The following is an 18,248-nucleotide window of genomic DNA, read 5'->3' as shown; positions in this document are numbered from 1 at the left end:
GCGACGACTTGTGGTCTACAGCGGCCCTAAGAGTCCACTCAGCCAAACTGCAACTCACCAGCATTTATTGATGATGCAAGAAGCTCTCGAACAAGTGCTTGTGCATTTACATTGTTAAAAAAAAAGAGTGCTTTTCTGAAATAAACAGCTGCATTTTAAAAAGAATGATCCCCGAGCGTTCCACATTGCATATGATTAGATTACGATGATGCAGTTCCATTAAATGTTTGACATAAGGTAAGCAATGCCAGCAACTTTATCTTCACGCAGCTGCAACTATCACACCAAGGTAATGAAGAAATCATAATAATCACAACCACTCTGTCACGTGAATCTTAACTTATTCTCTTATTCTCAGACACACTAAAAAGTAGGTGTCGAAGTGCCGTAATCATGGGCACCAACATCCTCGGCTTGACTTTTGGCAACTTGCTTTGAGATACTCTGAAACCTCATTAAAATGCACGCACTATACGTGAAATGGGCAAAGACACATTTTGGTCTATGTTGGTGCAACCCAGCTGAAAAAAAAATGGGTGACGGTAAAAAAGAGTGAAATCAATGAAGGTAAGGTTTGGACAACTCTGTTTTTAATTTCGAAAAGGGGCCTGGTTCAAGATTGTATGCAAATTAATTGTTGTGGCTTTTGCGGTTGTTGTAAACAGTACAACTTAACGTTGCTGTGATCCAATCCGATTCTACTGCGCTCAGCTTCCAAACCTAAAATTCTGCAACCATGAGTGCGTTACAATGCATCGGCATGCTTTTAAAATGAGATTTGCTACTTGAGAATAAATGTCATGGTAAGATGGACGGTTGTCAAGACAAAAAAGGAAGTGTTTGAAGAGGAGTCCAATATCAAATATATTCAATGAATATAATATGTTTAAGGTTGCTCTGGTCCTCACAATGTCTTATGTGTGGTTAAAAATTGTGTCAAAGATTTCTATTTCGATATTATTGATTGTAATGACTCAGGCAAAAGTTTGAATATTTTTTACATCTGGGGACAGTCCAGAATGTAATAATGAAATGTATTACACCAAAAATTTGTCTAACAAAGAAGATTAACTGAGAAAAAAAGACCAAGTAGTGTCTCAAAAAATAAATGTGTTTTAACGTTCTAGTGTTGTGTTATTGTTCATAATTTGACTCACAATTCTGACTGGATTAATTGACAAAAAGCTGCAGTGCAAGGAATTACTACTTTACCGCACACTTTATTTCTTCATTGAATTACACTAATTTGATCTTATGCATTAATGAGAATTATATTGAAGATGTCATCCATCCAGCAATGACAATTAATGAAAATCCCCCACTGAGAGCAATGGAAGTTATCAGATGCAAAAACAAAGCAAGAATGGTGAAATGCTGACTCACCAAGGTTGACATCTGTGAGCAGTTTCCTGACAGCTCCTTGTTCACATGCGGCATGTCAGCTTCAACTCCATCCACACTCACTAAACTTTGACTCATGGCTTGCATATTCTTCATGTCACTTTTTCTGGAGTCAGTAGTCCTGCACACCTCGTAATTGTACAAGTGCGGGAGAGTCCCCGTCCCCAAAGTATCCGAGTATCGAGGTGGACAATACGGAATGACAGGCAGGTTGGAGTGGTACAGGACGCGAGACTGTCTCCACCGGTACACTTTGACCGATATGATAAGCAGCAAGCAGGTGATGAAGAGGAAGGACACCACCGCCAGCGCCAAGACTAAGTAAAAAGTCAGCTGGTCATTGTACTCCTTGTCGTGCATGCTCAAGTCAGTGAACTCTGACAGCACTTGAGGGAAGCTGTCGGCCACCGCCACGTTCACAATGACCGTAGCTGAGCGAGAGGGCCGCCCGTTGTCCTCCACGACAACTGTCAGTCTTTGTTTGACAGCATCTTTGTCAGTCACTTGGCGGACAGTTCGGATTTCTCCGTTGTGGAGGCCCACTTCAAACAGCGCCCTGTCGGTGGCTTTGTGCACTTTGTAGGAGAGCCAGGCGTTCTGGCCAGAGTCCACATCCACGGCCACCACTTTAGTCACCAGATAGCCCACGTCGGCCGAACGAGGCACCATTTCGGCCAGCAGTGAGCCTCCCGTCTGCCTCGGGTACAGGACCTGAGGGGCATTGTCATTCTGGTCCTGGATCAGGATGCGAACGCTCACATTGCTGCTGAGGGGAGGTGAGCCGCCATCCTGAGCTCTGACCACAAAGTCCAGTTGTTTAATTTGCTCATAATCGAATGATCGAACGGCACCGAGAACACCAGTTTCAGAATTCAAAGTAACAAAAGTCGAAACTGGAATGCCACTTATCTTTGTATCTTCCAAAAGGTAAGAGATTCTCGCGTTCTGATTCCAATCAGCGTCTCGGGCAGAGACAGCAAAAATGGAAGTGCCAGGAGAATTATTCTCTGCAACATAAGCTGAATAAATATTTTTATTGAATAGCGGTGCATTGTCATTGACATCTGATATTCTCAGATGTAACTTGGTTGAACTAGAGAGAGGAGACGTTCCGAGATCGGTGGCTGTAATTGTTATGTTATATTCTGAAACAGATTCTCTATCAAAATATTGATCCGAAATCAAATTATAATAATTTGTAAGAGATGGCTCAATTTTAAAAGGAAGTTTTCGGTCCAACGAACATTTTATTTGTCCATTTCTGTCAGAATCAACATCTTTTATGTTCAGAACTGCAACTGTTGTACCAGGAGGGGAATCCTCAGATAGATAGCTGGAAAATGACTTTATATTAATAACTGGAGCGTTGTCATTTACGTCAATAACATCGATTATAACTTTACTGGTTCCAGTCAGCCCACCTTGATCCTTTGCTTCCACCCTTACTTCATACTTTCTGTCTTTTTCGAAGTCTATTTCACCAGATACGTAAATTGAGCCAGTGTCTTCATCAATATTAAATATATTGGCAGCACTTCCTTTCATTTTTGACAAACTGTAAGTAATGAGTCCATTTGAACCACTGTCAGCGTCTGTCGCATTTACAGTCATTAAACGAGTTCCCTTTGTTGTATTTTCAACAACAGAGGCTTTATATTCGGATTGGTTAAATATTGGCCGGTTGTCATTTGCATCTAGCACATTTATTTCTATATTTACAGTACCCGATCTCTGTGGTGTTCCTCCATCAACTGCAATTAATTTTAAAGACAAACGGGGCCGTCGCTCTCTGTCTAGAGGCTTTTGGAGCACCATTTCAACATATTTTCTGCCATCTGGATTTGCATTCTGATTCAATATAAAATTTTCATTTGGAGACAAAATGTAATTTTGCAACGCATTTTGCCCAACATCTTGATCCTCTGCACTCGGCAGGGGAAACGGTACTCTAAGTGCTACTCCTTCAATTATTTCAAATATGACAGCTGATTCTTTATTGGGAAATATTGGAGCGTGGTCATTTATGTCCAAAACCTCAATAATGATTCTGTGCAGCTCGATCGGGTTTTCTAAAATGATCTCGAGGCTGAAGCTGCACGGCGTCACATCACCGCAAAGCTGCTCCCGGTCTATTCTGTCATTGACAACCAGGAGCCCTTTGTCTGTTTTCAGCTCCGTGTATTGGATGTTATCTTCGGTTAAAATGCGGGCCCGCCCTGAATTGAGTCTCTTGATGTCCAAACCGAGATCTTGCGCCACATTTCCAACCACTGAGCCTTTTTTCATCTCCTCGGGGATAGAATAACGAATTTGACCACCTACCGCGGTCACCAAATGAAGCAGAAACATGAGCGTTCCGATTTGTTGTCGCCGTCCATAAAACAGCATCCATGTTGCGCACGAAAAAACGAGTGGTCCGTTATCATCCATAATGGCAAAAATGAAAAGAAAGATGATCGAGTTCCTTAAATTATGCGCTTCCTGCTCATCACGTCGACGTTTACATGTATGTGAAAGCCAGTCCGTTGTTCTTTTCACTTCCCCTCACCGCCAAAGAAAGACAGAAAATCTGCTTCACTGCCTCGTCACTGCAGAACTGCATGACGACAATTCACCGAAAATTATACCCAAGCCAACAGCGTCTCTTAGAGTCTAAAACGTGTAAGAACGAGCTATCGGCACATGAGATGGAACAAATTCCACTGCTGTAAACGAATTTCCTTCCAGTGTCAACCAGAAAATATTGTTCAACACCAAGGAACCAACAAGTTAGGACTTTGCCGAGTAAATATATTTAAAACAATGACTTGAAACATTTTCAGAAATACAAAAAGATGGAATGAGAAAAAGAAAATATATAAAAAATTAAGATAAATCCTGCTGTAATATTAACATGTACAGAGCGATTGCAAAGGGGGTCAACACTTTCATTTTGCTGTAGAACAGTAAAATAATGAACGTCATGACTACTACGTGACAATTGCAAATTCACGTGTACAAACAAGCATTGATTTGCTATGTGGGATTTATCGAACATGGATATTCATAACAATTTAAAATTATAGGAGCTTTTGAAATTATTACTATTATCACCATCATCATCGTCGTCACCATGAAGCCGTGAAACACTACTACCATCACAAATCATATTATTTCCTGAAATCCGTAACAACAATCATCTGGCAGGATTTTTTTTTTAATCGTATGAGAAATGCACGTGTACTACATCTTTGACTTGAATCGTGTGGGAATAAAGTCATCTGAAAAACATGCAGCTGCATTGGCACTGACAAGTGAATAACGAATTGTCATGAAAACGTTCACAATTTATTTTGGTCAACTATTTTGCAAAGAGACAACCATGTGTTGAAATTACATGCCATGGTTGACTCTCATACGTTTATTTTTCATCCACCCATTTTAAACACCGCTTATTCTGAACAGAGTGGCGCGGAGTTGCTGCAGCCTATCCCAGATGACTTCAGGCGGAAGGCAGTATACACCCTGAACTGATCGCCAGTCAGTCGCAGGCACAGAGAGAGACAAATGACCATTCACACTCGCATCCACACTGTCACTGAGCGGGAAACTATCTCACGCTGCCTCGCACACAAGTCAGGCGAATGTGCCAGCGACTATTTCTATTTTTCAAAATCTTAATCATGAAAAGGGTCACAGTAATTATTTTGATTGCATGTTTAAACTTATATTCTCAACCATAGAACGTCAAACAAATCTAAAATAAAAGTAACGACATGCTGTTTGCTCATCTGCTTTTTCGGAATTTTATTTTAATCATCATTTTATTGTGATAGCCAAGCCGTGATTTGCTGTGAAAACGGGTTGTACTTATTTATACCATCTACTGTATCTATCTATTGAAAACATTTGTTGAACAAATGGTTTGTTTTAACCCTTGCCCATATCTTGTAAAAGGTAAAATTACATTGCCACATTTATAATTTGCAATTTATATTCAACTTTACTCAATTTTGTTCTCGTTTCCTGAAATACACATTGCTACATAGCCCGTAAGGGGACATGGAAGAAAAAAAAGAAAACTTTGCGTTCCCTCACAAAGTTTTGCATTCCCTCGCCAAGTATTGTGTTCCTTTGCAAAGTTTTGCATTTCCTTGCAAAGATTGCAATATCTTGCAATTTTTTTTTTGTAAGGGGACCTTTTTTTTAATGCACTATTTTGAACTTCCAGGTCATCTTGGCTGACGTCTGCTTCACTCTCATGCACGGCTGATTGAGAGACGACACTACCTCGGGGAAGGAGAGAATCGTGGAGGAGAATCAAGAACGGATTTAATGTCTTTGTATTTCAAGCCAAGAATCAAAATAAAATTCAATGGAACTCGCCAACGGATGAAAACACGCCATGTTTGTTTTTTTCATTTACCCATATGATGACCCGGAAGTACCTCAACACCATAAAAAAAGTTTGCTGTCTCTCACAATCTTTGCGAGGGAATGCAATCTTTGCGAGGTAACGCAATATTTGCATTCCCTTGCAAAGATTGCGATATGCAAACTTTTTTTAATGGCGTTGATGTACTTCCGGGTCATCGTCAAGGTAACAGAAAACAACAAACATGGCGTGTTATCACCCATTGGTGAGTTCCATTGAATTTTACTTTGATAATTGGCTTGAAATACAAAGACATTAAATCTGTTCTTGATTGTCCTCTATGATTCTCTCCTTCCCCGAAGTGGTGTCGTCTCTCACTCAGCCGTGCATGAGAGTGAAGCTGACACTAGCCAAGCTGACCCGGGAGGACTAAATCGAGTATTAAAGAAAAGCGTCCACTTACAAAAAAAAAAAAAAAAAAAAAGACAATATCTCGTAATCTTTGCAAGGGAACGCAATCTTTCCGTGGGAAGGCAAAATTTTGCGAGGGAACGCAGAGGTTTATTTTTTTCTTCCATGTCCCCTGAGGGGCTCCGCACATTGCAGATAGGTTTTGCATTCCTTCATTTAAAACACCAGTATTATGCAATACTTAGATTTTTGTTGTGGTTTGAATTTAATTATGTGGGCTGTGAATTCAACACCATGCGAACATTGTCACGGACACAGGGGTGAAATCTGTTGAGAAATCCTTGTTCCATTCATGTGCAGGAAGTTGTGAACAAATCTAAAAAAAAACAGCAAGAAAAATGGTAGAACATCTGACTCACCAAGGTTGACGTCTGTGAAAAAAGCTCTGATATCTGTTTGTTGTCCTGTGGCATATCGGCATCAACTCCTTCCACATTCATTAAACTTTGACTCGTGGCTTGAATATTCTTCATGTCACTTTTTCTGGAGTCGGTGGTCCTGCACACCTCGTAATTGTACACATGTGGGAGGGTTGCCGTTCCCAAAGTATCCGAGTATCGAGGAGGACAATACGGAATGACGGGCAGGTTGGAGTGGTACAGGACGCGAGACTGTCTCCACCGGTACACTTTGACCGATATGATAAGCAGCAAGCAGGTGATGAAGAGGAAGGAGACCACCGCCAGCGCCAAGACTAAGTAAAAAGTCAGCTGTTCATTGTACTCCTTGTCGTGCATGCTCAAGTCAGAGAACTCTGACAGCACTTGAGGGAAACTGTCGGCCACCGCCACGTTCACAATGACTGTCGCTGAGCGAGAGGGCCGCCCGTTGTCCTCCACGACAACAGTCAGTCTTTGTTTGACAGCATCTTTGTCAGTCACTTGGCGGACAGTTCGGATTTCTCCGTTGTGGAGGCCCACTTCAAACAGCGCCCTGTCAGTGGCTTTGTGCACTTTGTAGGAAAGCCAGGCGTTCTGGCCAGAGTCCACATCCACGGCCACCACTTTAGTCACCAGATAGCCCACATCGGCCGAACGAGGCACCATTTCGGCCAGCAGCGAGCCGCCGGTCTGCACCGGGTACAGGACTTGAGGGCCGTTGTCGTTCTGGTCCTGGATCAGGATGCGGACTGTGGCCACAGAACTGAGTGGAGGTGACCCGGAGTCACGGGCAGTAATGTTAAAGTCGAAGGATTTGATTTGTTCAAAGTCAAATGATTTGACCGCGTGGATGACACCATTCTCAGAATTGATGGAGACAAAAGAAGGCACAGCTGCTCCATTAACTTCTTTGTCCTCCAGGAAGTAAGACACTCGAGCGTTCTGGCCCCAGTCTGCATCACTAGCACTGACAGTAAACACGGAAAAACCCGGAGCGTTGTTCTCCAGCACAATCTGACTGTATTCCGACTGATGAAATTTGGGCGGGTTGTCATTCACGTCAGATATTTTAACGTTGATGTTTTTACTACTCGACAGAGGTGGGGAGCCTTGGTCAGACACTGTTATGGTCACATTATATTCAGGGATACTTTCCCTGTCTAAAAAAATTTCAGTCACTATGGTGTAGTAACCCGTAAGAGAAGACTCAATTTTAAAAGGGACGTCATCGTTAATGGAGCACTTGACAAGTCCATTGCCCTCAGAGTCTTCATCCTTTACGTTAAAAACAACTACCGTTGTACCTGGGGGAGAATCCTCGGGTATGGATTGAGAAAAGGACATCAACTTCATGGAGGGGACATTGTCATTCTCATCAATTATATTAATGAATACTTTACATGTATCCGTAAATCCTCCATGATCACTAGCCTGGACGTTAAATTGATAACCCCTTAATTTCTCAAAATCTAACTTACCTGCAACTTTTATTTCTCCCGTTTTGACATTTACATCAAACAGCTGCTCTGTGTCTTTGGAAGAACGAGTCGAATATGTGACGTCACCATTGATACCTGCATCAGCATCCTTTGCACTAACACGAGTGATCACCGTCCCTGCAGGTGCATTTTCTGTCACGTCGACCTTATAAACAGGTTGAGTGCAGACTGGCGCGTTGTCGTTTGCATCCAGCACAGTGATTTGAATTCTCACCATCCCTGATCTTTGTGGCTCACCACCATCTGTAGCAATCAACATGAGTGTGAGGCTTTCCTCTCTTTCTCGGTCTACAGGCTTCTGCAAAACCATTTCGATAACCTTCCTTCCATCTGGCTGGCTTTGTATTTCCAATTTAAAGTTATCTGATGGTTTAAGAATGTATTTCTGTATATCATTAGAGGCAACATCATGGTCATCCGCATCAACGAGTGAGAAACGAGTCCCCACTGCAGCATTTTCAACAATTTTTAAATTAATTTCAGGCTGTGAGAAGGAGGGACTGTTGTCATTAATGTCCACGACCTCCACTGTTACGCGATAAAGCCGGATTGGGTTTTCTAAAATGATGTCGAAATTGAAGCTGCAGGGCGTCGTCTTTCCACAAAGCTCCTCTCGGTCGATGCGCTCCTTCACGACAAGCGTGCCTTTGTCTCGCTTTAAATCAACATACTGTCGATCTTCGTTTGTTATAATACGAGCTTTACCTGCCACTAGTCTGCCCAAGTCCAAGCCCAAATCTCTCACAATATTTCCAACAAAAGAGCCTTCCGCCTGCTCCTCCGGTATGGAATAGCGAGCCTGTCCACTCGTCGAGCGCAGCTCACAGAGACAAAGAATGACAAAAATTGTGCGCCATCGGCCGATGACGGCGAGCATCCACACACAATCCATCGTGAATTTGAAAAAAAAAATATTTCAAGATGTTTGCTTTGAAATAAAAACAAGCAAACCTCAATCCAATTCGGACAAAATAAACACGGGAGTCCACAGAAAACGTGCCTTCAAACAACGAGCAGACCGTCGTCTTTCTGACCAATGGAGCATTAAAAGGAGCCCAAGAGGAGGACAACCGCATGGAGTCGTTTCACTGACGTGTCACGAGCGGCGCTCAGAGCATTTTCACAGTAGTGCAAGGCAGTTCAGGTTCAGCTTCGAATGTATCACATTAAAATATCACCGTATGTGTTATCAGATATCCATAATAAAATGTTGAAAATAACAGAATATTCATTCGAATAAAGCATTAAATACGTGAAGTTTCCACACAGATACGATTCTTACATGCAGGATCCTTATTTAACTTTTACTTTGAGAAAATGATATATGGTAGAATGAAAATTTAAGTATAAAAATAGTATGTGTATATATATACATATATATTCTGAATGCAATCAGCTGCAACGTTTTTCAGGATATATTACATCAGTTTAGAAATGTGTTTCTAGTTAGATCCAATCTACATTTAGTTTCATTGTGGCCGACTTGTGAATGATTCAATGGCAATGAAGCAATTGACTCTAATCTAAATCTAATGTAAGACAAAATCGAACAGAAAATATTGGTCCTGAGCTAATCTAAAAATTACTTTCTTCCATGATCACACCGTTTGATTTGACATTTGAGTTATTGTAATTTTGTGCAATTGGATTTGACATCTAGGTCAAATTAAATTTAAATACCGTCAATAAAAGTGATGATTTTGTAAAAATATCCTGCTCAAAACAGTTATTGTTTTTCTTCAACTCATAATATTATCGCGTTTCAGTGTTTAATTTACTTTTTGACATTAAAATAGCAGAATTACGTTTCTCAAAACATTAAGTTTGCAGCGTCAATGACAGTCGAAATTGTTCGTGACACAATCACTATCAAGAGATGTGAAAGGTATCGTTTCAAAAACAGAAAATGAAAAAAAAATAATATCACGATTGGACTCAAAAACAATGTATAATTGTTCAGCATTTGTATTACAGATTCAGTTCTTGTAAATGAAATAAATATTAATCAGAAAGAAAAAGATTACGCTGTGTTACGTTACAAACAACTATAATTGCGTCCACTGATTGAAGGATGCAAAGCCAAAGTTGCTGTCTATGGTGCTGAAACTACAGGACATCTCGAATGCATTTTGTAGTGCTCAGAAACAGCAAAGAAAAAAAATATACACATTGACAACATTAAATAATGGAGAAAACAAATACTAATCACTCTGGGGTGTCTCAACTGCTGATCACATACATGACTGCCATTCATCTTTAATAAGTCTTTGAAGAGGTCTAACGCTACCAAATACGGATATACCTGCGGTCGAAGATGGACAAGTAAACAACATTCACCCGGTTTGTACAAGTAGCGCTGGGTGAAGTCCCATGACAACACGGAACACGGGTGAGAATGACATTCATCCATCCATCCATTTTCAATATTGTTTCTCACCAAACAGCGAGAAGCTTCCAGTCACTCCATGGGGGAGGACTGCTGCTCATCTTAAAATTCGGAGGAAAATTTTGAGGAAATTTGAGTTCATCGAGGCCATTCCTTTCACTGCTATTTCTTTGCACTACACATTGACTGATACAATAAACAGCAAGCAGATCTGAAACAAAAAAATCTCAGAAAAAAAAAAGTTCTCAGCTTGACCACCGAGGATGGCTTTTCCAACATGATGACCAAACACAATTGATCAAAGAGTGGTGCCATAAAAAAAGACTATTACCTTGAAAATTTGTTGTGTGTTCTAAAATGAAAATACTAAAACATTTCCATCCAATATTAAGTGGGCAAACCTACTCAGCAGAAAAAAACAAACAAAAAAAAAGAGCAGAAGATCAAATACCGATAGTTATTTTCCTGTGGCTGTGAATCATTTTCTAAAGAAGCGAAAGTGCACGACTCAAGATCAACAGGTGTCTCATAAGGAAAGGAACTTCACTCCATTAATCTGACTTTGGCAAATGTCCAGAAAACAACCCAGAAAGAAAACCAAAGACTGTGGAAGACAAGACGATTGCTGCTGTCCCTCATGCCAGGATGCATTATGGGCACGAAGTAAAGCAAAAAGTCGACGCAGCATTTTTTTCAAATACCAAATTTTCTGTAATAAAATGATACCAAGACAAACCCTTGAAAAAAATTGATTGCAGTATATCCCAAAAACCCTGCAAAGGATTTGAGCAGTGGTGTGCCCACTTATTATATTGAGAATATTACCGAAGATGGAAGTTACTTTATGATGTCACCATTCTAGCACAAGATACCAAAGAAGTTGAGTCGACAGCAAATTGATACAGCTCTGAAACTTATCAGACACAAAATTAGAAAAATAATGTTGAAAGACTTGACTCACCAACGTTGACATCTGTGAACAGTTTCCTGACATCTGCTTGTTCACATGCAGCGTGTCAGCATCAGCTCCATCTACACTCACTAAACTTTGACTCATGGCTTGCATATTCTTCATGTCACCTTTTCTGGAATCGGTGGTCCTGCACACCTCGTAATTGTATATGTGTGGTAGAGTCCCTGTTCCCAAAGTATCCGAGTATCGAGGTGGACAATACGGAATGACAGGCAGGTTGGAGTGGTACAGGACGCGAGACTGTCTCCACCGGTACACTTTGACCGATATGATCAGCAGCAAGCAGGTGATGAAGAGGAAGGAGACCACCGCCAGCGCCAAGACTAAGTAAAAAGTCAGCTGGTCATTGTACTCCTTGTCGTGCATGCTCAAGTCAGTGAACTCTGACAGCACTTGAGGGAAGCTGTCGGCCACCGCCACGTTCACAATGACTGTAGCTGAACGAGAGGGCCGCCCGTTGTCCTCCACGACAACAGTCAGTCTTTGTTTGACAGCATCTTTGTCAGTCACTTGGCGGACAGTTCGGATTTCTCCGTTGTGGAGGCCCACTTCAAACAGCGCCCTGTCAGTGGCTTTGTGCACTTTATAGGAGAGCCAGGCGTTCTGGCCAGAGTCCACGTCCACGGCCACCACTTTAGTCACTAGGTAGCCCACATCTGCAGAACGAGGCACCATTTCGGCCAGCAGCGAGCCGCCCGTCTGCACCGGGTACAGGACCTGAGGGGCATTGTCATTCTGGTCCTGGATCAGGATGTGGACGCTCACGTTGCTGCTGAGGGGAGGGGAGCCGCCATCCTGAGCTCTGACCACCAAGTCCAGTTCTTTAATTTGCTCATAATCGAATGATCGAACGGCACTGAGAACACCACTTTCAGAATTCAAAGTAACAAAAGTTGAAATTGGACTGCCAGTTATCTGTGTATCTTCCAAAAGGTAAGAGATTCTCGCGTTTTGATTCCAATCAGCGTCTTGGGCAGTGACAGCAAATATGGAAGTGCCAGGAGAATTATTCTCTGCAATATAAGCTGAATACGTAATTTTCTTGAAAAATGGTGCATTGTCATTCACGTCTGAAATTCTAAGATGTAATTTTGTTGAACTAGAAAGAGGAGGCGTTCCAAGATCAGTGGCTGTAATTGTTATGTTATATTCTGAAACAGATTCTCTATCTAAATATTGATCTGAAATCAAATTGTAATAGTTTGTCAAGGACATCTCCAACTTAAAAGGACATTTTCCTTCAATTAAGCAGTTTATTTGTCCATTTCTCTCTGAATCTTCATCTTTTATGTTCAAAATTGCGATTGTTGTACCAGGAGGTGAATCCTCAGACAGAGGACTTGAAAATGACATGATGTGAATAATTGGGGCATTGTCATTGATGTCAATAACATCAAATATAACTTTACTGGTTCCAATCAGCCCACCTTGATCCTTTGCTTCCACCCTTACTTCATACTTTTTGTCCTTTTCAAAGTCTATTTGACCAGACACGTAAATCGTGCCAGTGTTTTCGTCAATATTAAATATATTGGCAGCACTTCCTTTCATTTTTGACAAACTGTAAGTCATGAGTCCATATGAACCACTGTCAGCGTCTGTCGCATTAACAGTCATTATACTCGTACCTTTCATTGTGTTTTCCATAACAGTGGCCTTATACACCGACTGATTAAAGACAGGCTCATTGTCATTTGCATCTAAAACGTTTATTTCTATATTTACGGTACCCGATCTTTGTGGTGTTCCTCCATCAACTGCAATTAATTTTAAAGACAAACGGGGCCGTTGCTCTCTGTCTAGAGGCTTCTGCAGCACCATTTCAACATATTTACTGCCGTCTGGATTTGCATGCTGATTTAGGCTAAAATTGTCGTTTGGTGACAAAATGTAATTTTGTAACGCATTCTGACCAACATCTTGATCGTCTGCACTCTGCAGAGGAAAGCGCACTCCTACTGCAGCAGCTTCACTTATTTCAAATCGGAGAGCTTTGTCTTTATTTGAAAATATGGGAGCGTGATCATTTATATCCAAAACCTCAATCATGACTCGATGCAGTTCTAACGGGTTTTCAAAAATGATCTCGAAGCTGAAGCTGCACGGCGTCACATCTCCGCAAAGCTGCTCTCGGTCTATTCTGTCACTGACGACCAGGAGCCCTTTGTCTGTTTTTAGCTCCACGTACTGGATGTTTCCTCCCGTCACGATCCGGGCCCGTCCAGAAATGAGTCTCTTAATGTCCAAACCGAGATCTTGCGCCACATTTCCAATCACGGACCCTTTCTTCATCTCCTCGGGGATTGAATAACGAATCTGATCACCTACCGTGGTAACCAAACGAAGCAGAAACATGAGCGTTCCTATTTGCTGTCGCCATCCAAAAAACAACCTCCATTTTATACATGAGAAAGGGAGGGCTCCAAGACTATCCATGATGACAAAAAAATAAAATAAAATAAAGAGAACGCGATTGTATACTATTTTTCTATTGTACGTTTTTCTTCTGACGAAGTCAATGTTTACGCCAAACAAATGCAAAGCACGGACCGTTGTTCTTTCACTTCTCACTGCCAACAAAAGACTGAATATCTCTCTCCGTGTCTTGTCACATGGAGGAGGACTGCATGACAACTCACGGAAAATTAAGCCAACAGCGTCTCTTAGAGTCTAAAAGGGGGAAGAGCGGCCGCTGTACAGCAGGCAAAGCAGACAAGTGAAAGAGAAGTTTCGCCCTTGCAACATGGGAACACTTTAAAGGGTGATTTTCAATAATAAAGCGTCAATACCAAAATGCACTCAATTAAAGATAATCGCTGTTATTTCTTCAGGCATTTGAAGTAATAAAACACAAAAAATAAAAAACTGACCGTGCACTGAAAACAAGAAAGCCCACCAAAAGTATCAAATTTTGCATTCAGATGTAAGACGAAACCATTGCAAAGGGAGCGGACTCTTGTAAAGTTGGATAACATAAGTAACAATTCTAAACGGTTTCATCCTTCAACAAATAATGCAAATTAATCTTTTATCCGAAGAAAAATGTTCTCGTTTCGAAGTACTATACAGGGATATTTTACAGTTTTGCCCTTCTTAGAGTTCCAAGTGTATTATTATTATTATTATTATTATCGTCATTGTTTATTTTATTATTATTTATGTATTTTCGTTGTATTATTATGTATTATGTTTTAATAATTGAATAGGTTCAACCCCCTCCAGGAATTGATCATAGAAAGAAAAACAATTGAGCGTCAATATTTCTTTCATGTGTCACGACAAAATTCCTGCTTCAAAAACTGAAGTGACCAAAACAATGATTGAGTGTCATGAAATGTTACCGAGTGATTTGGCCCCATTTTGGTGCCGGGCGCGAGTCTCGCGCGGAGTAGTCCAACTTTGCGCATGAGGGTAGTTTTCGTTCTTTTGGTATATTGTTCGACTTTGCGCTGGTTATATGGGCGTAACTTTGTTTCTGCAAACTGATTAATTAGTTAGATTTTACTCCTGTGATGATGGGTTCATAAATGCACTTTGTACATGTTAAAATAAGTATTCCTATTGTGTTTAAAAAGTTAGAATACTGTACATAAATGCATTTGGTTGGTTTGACATCATCGTGTTTCACAAGTCCATAACCATGCAGAAATGTGGCTCCCATGTGAGGCCACTTAATAGCGTGATAATGAACTCGTGGCCTACAAAAAAAATAAGAAATGGTGAAACATTTGACTCACCAACGTTGACATCTGTGAGCAGTTTCCTGACAGCTCCTTGTTCATATGCGGCATGTCAGCATCAGCTCCATCCACACTCACTAAACTTTGACTCATGGCTTGCATATTCTTCATGTCACTTTTTCTGGAATCGGTGGTCCTGCACACCTCGTAATTGTACAAGTGCGGGAGAGTCCCCGTCCCCAAAGTATCCGAGTATCTTGGTGGACAATACGGAATTACAGGCAGGTTGGAGTGGTACAGGACGCGAGACTGTCTCCACCGGTACACTTTGACCGATATGATAAGCAGCAAGCAGGTGATGAAGAGGAAGGACACCACCGCCAGCGCCAAGACTAAGTAAAAAGTCAGCTGGTCATTGTACTCCTTGTCGTGCATGCTCAAGTCAGTGAACTCTGACAGCACTTGAGGGAAGCTGTCGGCCACCGCCACGTTCACAATGACCGTAGCTGAACGAGAGGGCCGCCCGTTGTCCTCCACGACAACTGTCAGTCTTTGTTTGACAGCATCTTTGTCAGTCACTTGGCGGACAGTTCGGATTTCTCCGTTGTGGAGGCCCACTTCAAACAGCGCCCTGTCGGTGGCTTTGTGCACTTTGTAGGAGAGCCAGGCGTTCTGGCCAGAGTCCACGTCCACGGCCACCACTTTAGTCACCAGATAGCCCGCATCTGCCGAACGAGGCACCATTTCGGCCAGCAGCGATCCGCCCGTCTGCACCGGGTACAGGACCTGAGGGGCGTTGTCGTTCTGGTCCTGGATCAGCATGCGAACGCTCACGTTGCTGCTGAGGGGAGGGGAGCCTCCATCCTGCGCTCTGACGCGGAAGTGGAACTCTTTAAGTTGCTCATAGTCATATGAGCGAGCTGCACTAATAACTCCGCTTTCTGCATTCACAGACACAAATTCACTAATCGATCTTCCTCCGATTTCACTCTGCTCCAACATGTAGGAGACACGAGCGTTCTGGTTTTCATCTGGGTCTTTGGCACTTACGCTGAGCACAGAAACACCTGGCAAGTTGTTCTCTGCAACGTTTGCACTATAAAGGCTGACCGGAAACACGGGGGCGTTGTCATTCACGTCTGACACTTTCAAATTAAAAGTCTGTTTAATGGAAAGGGGTGGCGATCCTGTGTCTGACGCAACAACCGTGATGTTGTATTCTGACACACGTTCACGGTCTAAATCAGCATCGGTCATTAATGCAAAATAATTTCTTACATTGGATTTAATTTTAAATGGAACGCGGCCTTCAATTGCACACCTCACGTGGCCATTTTCACCAGAATCTTGGTCTTTGACATTAATGATACCGATAGTGGCACCAACGGGGGAGTCTTCTTGCACAGGACTAGTGAAGGACATTACATTGATGACTGGGGCATTGTCATTTAAATCCATGACTTCTATTTCGACTTTTGCAGACTCGCTCAGCCCACCTTGATCTTTTGCTTCAACCATAAATTCAATTGTTTTGTCTTTCTCATAGTCTATTTGTTTTGCGATGGATACACCCCCTGTCATCTTGTCTATATGAAACATGCTTGTTATTCCAACTTTTGATTTTGAAAATGAGTATGTTACTTTTCCATATGAACCGCTATCTGCGTCAGTGGCACTCACGGTCAAAATGGTGGTTCCTTTTGGGGCATTTTCAGTTACTTTAGATTTATATAAAGTTTGATCAAAGACAGGAACATTGTCATTCATGTCCAAAATGTTAACATTTATATCTACTGTACCTGATCTCTGTGGATTTCCCCCATCCACAGCCAACAATTTTAATGAGAGCTGCGGCTGTTCTTCTCTGTCTAAAGCTTTCTGAAGCACCATTTCTGCATATTTTCTCCCTCCCGGACTGACGTGTTGCTTCAAAACAAAATGATCACTGGGTGTTAAAACGTAGCTCTGCACACTGTTTGCGCCCACATCAGCATCATACGCACTCTCCAAAACAAAACGGGAGCCAAGTGCAGCAGACTCACTTATTTCAAATTCTACATGCCTATTTTCAAATGCTGGGGCGTTGTCATTCACGTCCAACACTTCGATGGTCACCGGATGCAATTCCATTGGGTTTTCCAATAAAATCTCAAAGGTGAAGCTGCACGGCGTCACGTCTCCACACAGCTGCTCTCGATCTATCCTTTCATGGACAACCAGAAGCCCTTTGTCCGCCCTCAGCTCGGCGTACTGGACGTTCTCGCCAGTCACGATGCGGGCGCGCCCGGAACGGAGTCTTTTTAGATCCAAACCGAGGTCTTGGGCCACATTTCCGACGAGCGATCCTTTTTTCATCTCCTCTGGGATTGAGTAGCGGATTTGCGCCTGCGCTCCATTTAGAAAAAAACACCAAAAGACAAAGAGGCAGGCCTTGCGTCGCCATATTCCTCCTCGGCATTGAAGAATATCTTTAGACTCCATACGCAAGTAAAAATATTCCAAGGATGTAAACCGGTCGAAAATGACTAATAAGCAGGCGCAATTATTTCGACCTGATGTAGCTCAATGGTTATACGTTGTTCACGCGAAGGTCTCTTGTGCCAAATGGCAGTGAAAGAGGAGGGAGCTGCACTGCATCACCCAGCACGAACAAATCCATTTAACGTGCAACACCGCCACTTAGGGGTGAAAATTGTCAATTACTCGAGTATAGACTAAAATGCTCACATTAAAAAAAAAACATCTTTCAACATTGCAGGCTAATGTCTTGTTTAACAACCACATATAAAAGCAAACAAAAATGAGAACATAAAATTAAATTAATTTCTTTCACACGAGTTGAAGTTGTAACTTACTAAAACAGCAAATCGACACAGTTACATGAGCACAAATGACGATTGCAACTTTCATGTGAGCTCTGTTCAACGAATACAGTGTGGAAGCTGTCCTTCAGGACCACGGACAGAGACACAGCCACGCGAGGCGCCACTGCTCATTTGGGGTCAATTACTAGGCTGTATTATCAGTAAAGTCCAATGATAACTAAATGTACCAAGCTCATTTGATGCTTGCCTAGAAGTATATTGACACTTTCAACTGCTCCA

The 18,248-nt window shown here is 41.9% G+C and overlaps 1 protein-coding gene across 26 annotated transcripts in view; it reads right to left on the bottom strand.

The window, feature by feature from the left end:
- Nucleotides 1-18,248, bottom strand: part of LOC147208464 (protocadherin gamma-C5-like) — a 231,170-nt gene that overhangs the window by 102,089 nt on the left and 110,833 nt on the right. For 2 of the 26 annotated variants that reach the window (XM_086135564.1, XM_086135786.1), the window contains exon 1: nucleotides 6,586-9,012. The exons of 22 other annotated variants lie outside the window; for them this stretch is intronic. In XM_086135564.1, coding sequence (XP_085991690.1) covers nucleotides 6,586-8,997 — 2,412 coding nt within the window. In that variant the 5' untranslated portion in view covers nucleotides 8,998-9,012. Of the gene's footprint in view, nucleotides 1-1,383; nucleotides 3,944-6,585; nucleotides 9,013-11,452; nucleotides 13,978-18,248 lie in introns of those variants that run through there. 2 more of the 26 variants (XM_086135501.1, XM_086135509.1) reach the window with 2 other exon arrangements.

Source organism: Hippocampus guttulatus, chromosome 2 (assembly GCF_054856545.1).
Source record: "Hippocampus guttulatus isolate MCC_2025c chromosome 2, RoL_Hgut_1.0, whole genome shotgun sequence".
Lineage (NCBI taxonomy): Eukaryota > Metazoa > Chordata > Actinopteri > Syngnathiformes > Syngnathidae > Hippocampus > Hippocampus guttulatus.
Note: the sequence above shows the minus strand (reverse complement) of the source record. Positions and strands in the feature narration are given on the sequence as shown.